Source organism: Crocuta crocuta, unplaced genomic scaffold, assembly GCF_008692635.1.
Source record: "Crocuta crocuta isolate KB4526 unplaced genomic scaffold, BGI_CrCroc_1.0 scaffold61, whole genome shotgun sequence".
NCBI lineage: Eukaryota > Metazoa > Chordata > Mammalia > Carnivora > Hyaenidae > Crocuta > Crocuta crocuta.
The window spans coordinates 8,633,292-8,640,739 of record NW_027528369.1 but is presented as its reverse complement, the minus strand read 5'-3'; the positions used below and the strand labels follow the sequence as shown (position 1 = coordinate 8,640,739).

The following is a 7,448-nucleotide window of genomic DNA, read 5'->3' as shown; positions in this document are numbered from 1 at the left end:
GGGGCAGAGGCCTCCCCTCCTCCCCTCCCCCCTCCCCACCCCGCTCCCAGGGCCCCACCTCGCGTGCCCCGCGTGTGCGGGCACTCAGCTCCCGGCTCCTCCGTCTTCCTGCCTCTATTTGGATCTCAGTCCGGCCCGGCGCAGCCTTCTACTCAGACACCATTTTCATGCTACTCGTAACTTCAGCACTTACCCGTTTCCTTTACCTGCTCTGCTCAGGGGGCTTGCGTTCCCTCATCTGTGTCTGTTGACGTGCCTGCTGACATGTCCTTACCAGACCTGTAGGGACTTAAACAGTCACCCTATAGTCCCTTCGGAGGACTCTCTGCTGGATGGGAAGGGGGGACCCTCCCGGTGGGCCGCGGGGCTGTGTGGCCTCCTTTCTAACCCTCACCACGCTCTGGTGCAGAAGGGCCAGCCAGAGACAGTCACTGCACAGACGCCACACGGCTGGGGAGCTCGGGAGCGGAGATCACGCTGACGTCCTGCCCGGGAAACCTTCACTGTCTCTTCAGCCAGACCTGACGTAAACTGCGTCCTTCCTTTAGAAATCCTGGCAGGTTAACAGTGGCTCACAGCACAGGCCTCAGAGTCAGGCAGACTTGGGTTCCAATAATAAGTACTGACCTCACTTTCTCAGGCTGCGGTGGTCCTGTCTGTAAGATGGGGGTACAGTTCACGCCTCAGAAATCGGTCTTGATGGGGCACCTGGGGGCTCAGTCAGGCAATAGTCCAACTTCGGCTCAGGGCATGATCTCATGGTTCGTGGGTTCGAGCCCCGCGTCGGGCTCTGTGCTGACTGCCAGCTCAGCCTGGAGCCTGCTTCAGATTCTGTGTCTCCCTCTCTCTCTGCCCCTCCCCTGCGCACGCTGTCTGTCTCTCTCTCTCTCAATCTCTCAGAAATAAATAAAACATTTTAAAAAATGTTAAGACATTGGTCTTGAGGACAAAGTGAAGCAACACGTACCATGTTTAGCTTTGTGCGTCGTTCAGAGAACCACCTTTGGGCCGTTACTATTACTAGTCCTGTGATTACTTTTTTCAAAGGATCTTTTGAAAATACTGTTGGGACTACACCAACGTAAAAAGCTTTTGCACGGCCAAGGAAACCATCAACAAAAAGGCAGGCTAGTGAGTGAGAGAAGGTGTGTGCAGATGATGTAGCCCATAAGGGGTTAACATCCAACATACGTGAAGAACTTCCACAACTCAGCACCGCCCAAAAATAATAAGTGAGCAGAGGACCTGAATAGACGTTTTTCCAAAGAAGATGCACAGAAGGCACAGCAGACATGACAGAGAGGACACCCGGCATCACCGTTGTCGCGGAAATGCCGTCACAGCCACAGTGAGATGTCACCCCACCCCCGTCAGAACGGCTCAGATCAGCAACATAAGGAACAGCAGGCGATGGTGAGGATGTGGAGCAAAGGGAACCTGTCTGTTGGTGGGGACGCCAGCTGGTGCCGCCTCTGTGGAAGCAGTGTGGAGCCCCCCCAGGTTACACAGAGAACCACCCTATGCCAGTAATTCCACTACTGGGCATTTAACTAAAGAAAATGAAAACACTAATTAGAAAAGATGCACGCAGCCCTGGACGTAGCACTTCACAGCGGCCAAGGCCACGGCAGCAGCCCCGGCGGCCGTCAGTAGATGCCTGGTATGAGGCGTGGTACTTACACACGTAGAAGGGGATGACGTCTTGCTATTTGTGACCTCGACGGTGTGGTGCTAAGTGAAATAAGTCAGAAAAAGACAAGTATCGTATGATTTCACTTTTATGTGGAATCAAAAAAAAAAAAAAAAACAGTTGGGGCGCCTGACTGGTTTGTCACTGGAGTATGTGACCCTTGATCTCGGAGTTGTGGGCTTGGGCCTCACGTTAGGTGTAGAAATTACTTAAAAGCTTTTTTAAAATAATAAAAAGTAATAATAATAAACATAAACTCTTAAATACAAGGGACAAGCTAGTGGTCACCAGAGGGAAGGTGGATGGGGGGATGGGTGAAATAGATGAAGGGGATTAAGAGGCAGAGACTTTAAATTATAAAATAAATGAGTCACAAGGGCGCCTGGGTGGCTCAGTCAGTTGAGCATCTGACTCTTGATTTCGGCTCAGGGCACGATCTCACCGTTCCTTGGGTTTGAGCCCCACATCAGGCTCTGCCCTGACAGCACAGAGCCAGCTTCTGTTTCTCTTTCTCTCTCTCTCTCTCACTCTTAAAATAAACTTTAAATAAGTAAGTCACAGAGATGAAAAGTACAACATAGGAAACATAGTTGTTGTTTTTAAAGTTTTATTGTTTATTTTGACAGTGAGAGAGAAAGAGCCCGAGCAGGGAGTGGCAGAGAGAGGGGGAGACACAGAATTGGAAACAGCTCCAGGCTCCGAGTTGTCAGCACAGAGCCCGACGTGGGGCTCGAACTCCTGAACCACGAGATCATGACCTGAGCCGGAGTTGGCCACTTAGCTGACTGAGCCCCACAGGCGCCCCAGGAAACGTAGGGTTTTTTTTAAAAAAAATCCATATTTTAATATTTTGAGGTGTAACCTGTTTGTAGCTGGTTTATTAAACTTAAGGGCATTCTGTCAAGTTACATCATAGCACTTCATACTTGCTGGTGATTTGCTTCCTGGTTTGGATTACACGTGGGTGAATGTCAGCACCAGGTGCCACGCCCCGTCTGAGGTTAGATGCTTTAAAAAAAAAAAAAGCCTTTAGGTCGAGAAGGTGAGGTCTCAGTTCTGTGCGAGCTGAGGAGTGGGTGGGCAAGGTGGTCTGGGCCTACGGGCGGCCTGCAGTTTCATAGACAGCTGAGCCTTCACAGGAGCAAGGAGCTGACGGGGCCTCGTGAGAAGTGGGGCAGTGGAGGGACAGCCCTACGTTAGGAATGCGGTTAGGGGTGAGGCGGGTCAGGATTGGAGAGCAAGCATGTGATACCAGAAATTGTAAACAAAAGGGGCAATTCTTTCAAATACTTTTTCAGCTCGTTAACTAAATTTGAGTTCTTGGGCATCGGAAGTGGTAGTTGTTGGTGATGAATGTGTCCTGACCCCTTCCTGATCAAGGTCACTGGCTACTGGGACCGTCATGAATGTTAGGACGATGGGTTTACCATCGTCATGGTGGCAGCCGCCTGACGAGTCTCTAGAAGATCAGGTGCTCAGCAAACGGAAGGTGCAAGCGAGTGAGGACGTCACATGGTGTCTGGTCCGCGTTTCGTGGGTGAATAGGCCGGCCTCCCCCGTGGCTCCAGCCCCCCTCCTTGCCATTCGCCACGCAAGCCGTGGGCACTGGGCGCCTGCCACCTCCTGGTGGATGCAGTAGAGCCGGGCTGTCCCTTGCGGGGCGTCCGTGGTGGCCTGAGGGACAGCAGCGGCTGGGGCCTATCCTCTTTTAAACGGCTCTGTTGTTCTCTTTCCAGTTGTTTTTTAATCCTGCAGAGTTACAGGCAGCTCATCACTGCAAATTCTCAATTTTGGAAGTGAAAATGGAACAATTAAAGAAAATTACTCATTTTCCTAAAACATTATTAATCAGCCCTTTTTTTTGTGGCAGCTCAGTCAAATACAACATAATTGTATATATAGTATGTTTCTTTGAGTAAACCCAACAATTATCAATGTGTTTTTGTGGTCATTAAAATATATATGGCTCAGTCCTTGGTTCGAAAAACTGAGACTTTATTGTACGGGGCGAAATAAGCTGCAGAGAGAGACCGTGCGCGCCAAGGATTAGGCATTAAAGCACTTGAGAGAGAAACAGGCAGGCCGAATGGACCCTGCTGGGGAGCGAGGGGAGCACGGGGTTTTCTGGGCGTGGCGGATGGGCCGGGATGGGGAAGCAGAGAGCAGCCTGGAAGGGCATCCCAGACAGGGAACAGCACACGAGGGGGGAGGAGCGCACGAGGGAGACCTTGCAGGCCGTTCCGCTGACATTAATGACACGGTGTGTCCCCGCACCCCTGCTCCTGTGAGTAGGGGCGGCGGTGGCTGGTCCCCGGGGGTGCGGGGGGAGGCCTGGATGTATGTACTAGGCTGAGGACAGCAGACTCTTCTCTCACAGGCTGAGGTGAGTCGCAGGAAACAGGATGGAAGTTTCACTTTAGGAAGATTGATCTAAAGAGAGGTTTCAGGATACGTGAAATAAGAGCCTAGAAAATGAGGCCGGTTAGGAAGCAATTGTGGAAACCCAGGTGTAGAGTGAGGGCCTGAGCAGAGGAGGCCGAGGCAGGGCAGGGGCCTGCAGCACCAGTGAGGGTCCAGGGGAGAGCGGACAGTCAGAGAAAGTAGACAGACCGGCAGGCCAGACGCGGAAGGTTCCGGCTGGGCCGCGGGCGGGGCTCCGGGGCGTGGACCCTTGAAGGTAAGGGGGTGGGTGCCAGAGTGCACAGTTGTGGTGACCAAGTGGCATGAAGAGACAAGAAGATTACGATTTATTGAAGTTTAACAAACATGGTTGAAAGGAGAGAGGTTGGACAGAGGAAACTGAGCAAATAATGTTTTTTCCTATGAAGGAAAAGAGTGGCTCAAATTTGGCAGCGGGGCAGGGCCACTAAAGGAGGCCCCCGAGGAGGAGGTCTGCGTGGAGGGGCCTCCGGGTGGGAGGAGGCCCCTGCCAGGTAGGCTCAGGGATGGCCAGGGTGGCGGGGTGCCCACGGAGGATGTGGAAGCCTCTAGTTTGCTTTAGTGACTTACAGGAGCAAGTTGTCCTTTATCGAGGTTGGGACGGGCCAGAGCCAGCGACTGAAGGCTGACAAGCATGGAGACTTGCAGTGGCCTAGGCATTTTTAAGATTAAAAAGAAAAGGCCAGTGACTCGATTGCCGGCAGCTGAGAGGTGGCCAGAGTCCCTTTGTGAGTGAGCCTGTGACCCGGAGGCCTCAGAGGGCGGGAGCTCAGCACGCCGGCTGCGCCCTCCGCCGGTTCCGGGGAGCCCTTCTGTTCAGGAGATGGGTCTGCCCCAACGCAGAGACCTGCCGTGCGCCGTGCTCCCCACTGCCTTTACAGCACGAGTCCCCACGGCCGAGCCGACCACAGTGGCCGGAAGCCACCTTAGTGGGCGTGCGTCTGGCCCCGCCCTTTGCCTCCGAGCTCTGAGCCCTGCGCCCCTGCCCCCCTGGGGGACTAGGACGCCAGCCAGCTCACCGTGCGTCTCTTGCAGTCCCAACCAGGTTGCAGAAAAGGTGGCCTCCAGGATCGCCGAGGGCTTCAGCGACACAGCTCTCGTCATGGTGAGTCACTCGGGCGCTGTCGTGCTTGCTGTCGCCGGCCCCGCTGCTGAGCCTTCTCTCGCTCGCGTGGAGCTTTCCCGTGTAAGTGCTCTCTCTGCAGAGGCTCCGTCAGACCCATGCCGCCCTCTGTGCCCTTCTCCCGACTCGCGGGGCGCAGCGCACATGCCGCGGGCAGCACGGCACACGCCACGCCTCCGGAAGGGCACAGTCACCCCAGTTCAGTGGTTCTCAGGGTGGGGTTCTGTGCCAGTCACAGCAGCACCCCCTGGAACTTGTCAGAAATTCTCAGGGCCCAGCAGGCTGCTTTAACAAGCTTCCAGATGATTCTGATGCACGCTCAAGTGTGAGAGCCATTGAATTAGAGCAGCTGACAGCCCAGAGGGAAGGAAGAAGTCAGGTAGACGGTAGCGGACATCAAAGTCAATTCAGACCCACTTCTAACAGAGCGGGAAGAAGTCATGGTCAGAAGCGCTGCTTCTGTGAGGGTGCCGATTAGTACTGAGCGTCCGCTCTGCGTAATGCACGGTGACCTCGGACCACACTCGAGGTGTGACTGCATGCATCGGGCTTGCGGTGTCCGCACCGCGTGGGGGCTTCCATCGAGCTGGGGCTTCAGCTGCTGCCCTGAGCCACGAGGTGACAGGACTTCCAGAAAGGTGCTGGCCACCACCCTTTGTTAGCTCTGTTCACAAGCGCGTCCTTTGTCTCGTACACAGGTGGACAACACTAAGTTTACGATGGACTGCGTGGTGCCCACGATCCACGTGTACGAGCACCATGAAAACAAATGGCGGTGCAGAGACCCACACTAGTGAGTGCCGTGTCCTCGGGGCGGCCCCGCGCGGGGTGCTGGGGGCTGGTCCACGGGAAAGCCTACCCGGCTTTCTGGTTACCGGTAGCGTGCCCTGCGGGGGCGCGTGCAAACCTCATATAGGAAGCGCGCGTGCTCTCGGGGTCCCCCGCCCCCAGGGCCCCTCTTTCAGGGCTTTGCTCTGGTTATCTATAACCACTCCCGGAGCCACTGGCGCCTGCCTCCCCACCCCCAGCCCAAGCTTCTTCGGGATTTCATCTGGAGGAGGCTCCTTCGTTTCTTAGCCGGGCCCCGCACTCTGCACATCTCTGTTTAAAACCCACATGTGTGCCCGGACCCATGAATGTCCTCCTTTGTGCCACCGTGCGTGCGTGCGGCTGGGTTTCTGTGTGCTCTGGGGGAAAGCCACCTGTTCCGGGCCGAGAGCCTGATCTCTCCTGTTTCGCCTCGTAGTGATTACTGTGAAGACTGGCCAGAGGCCCAGAGGATCTCCGCGTCACTCCTGGACAGCCGGTCGTACGAGACCCTTGTGGATTTCGATAACCACCTCGATGACATCCGGAATGACTGGACGAACCCGGAGATCAACAGGGCCGTCCTGCACCTGTGCTAGGGAGCTGCACGCGAGACTGCCCTTGGGCCTGTGCCCTGCGCCCCGGAGGAGAAAGCTATTTTTAAATGTAAATAAGATCTCCCCTATAGCCCGCGTGGGGAGCTGACAGTTTCCCAGGTGGCATGTGTCCTGACAGAGCGCAGGACATCCGTCAGCCGGCTTCTTAGTTAACGCAGAGTCGCTGGAGGAGGTCCAGAGTGTCCCGTCCGACCGCCCCTGCGGAGTCCTTCCCAGTTGTATGTTGCTCTGATCCTCCAAATCGGAGCTGTTTCTGCTTGTCCGAGATTGTTCCTATTAAACAGTTTTAGCCTTTTATAATCTGGAGAGAATACTTCTTAAGGCTCATGAACTACCTTTAAAAGAAAAAAAGAAAAAACCCAAATCTTGTACGTGAGTGTTTGTGACTTTTCATCGTGCTTGGGTTCGCATTGGGCCCCGGGATCAGGTGTGTGGCGCCCTGGCGTCTGCGCTGGGGACACTGCGGCCCCATGCCAGGCGGGCGCGCGTCGGGGAACGATGGCACTGTGGCCTGAGAGACGGCCATCGTGAAGGGTGAGAGCAGCCGCCGCGGGTGGTGGGGACTCGTGCGGGTCACTGCGTGATGTTTCTCTGTCAACTGAAAAGCTCGTAAACCTGTGGGACTGAAATAGGGCAAAGGGAACTAAGATGATCTTTGAAAGGCAGAAATCAGCCCCAGCTCCTAACTCACTGGCGTGATTATCCAAATGGCTCTAATCTGTTCCCTAAAGGAATCGTTCCTTTTGTATTTGAAGTAACAAAAGCAAAACAC

General features: G+C 54.7%; 2 protein-coding genes across 3 annotated transcripts in view; one reads left to right on the top strand and one right to left on the bottom strand.

The window, feature by feature from the left end:
* The window catches only part of EMC8 (ER membrane protein complex subunit 8), a 15,766-nt gene extending 8,790 nt beyond the window's left edge, over nucleotides 1–6,976 (top strand). Inside the window, exons 3-5 of the mRNA XM_077754089.1 lie at nucleotides 5,165–5,234; nucleotides 5,951–6,045; nucleotides 6,499–6,976. Of these exons, the coding sequence (XP_077610215.1) occupies nucleotides 5,165–5,234; nucleotides 5,951–6,045; nucleotides 6,499–6,658 (325 nt within the window). The 3' untranslated portion in view covers nucleotides 6,659–6,976. The remainder of the gene's footprint in view (nucleotides 1–5,164; nucleotides 5,235–5,950; nucleotides 6,046–6,498) is intronic.
* The window catches only part of COX4I1 (cytochrome c oxidase subunit 4I1), a 110,839-nt gene that overhangs the window by 17,241 nt on the left and 86,150 nt on the right, over nucleotides 1–7,448 (bottom strand). The window lies entirely within an intron of this gene.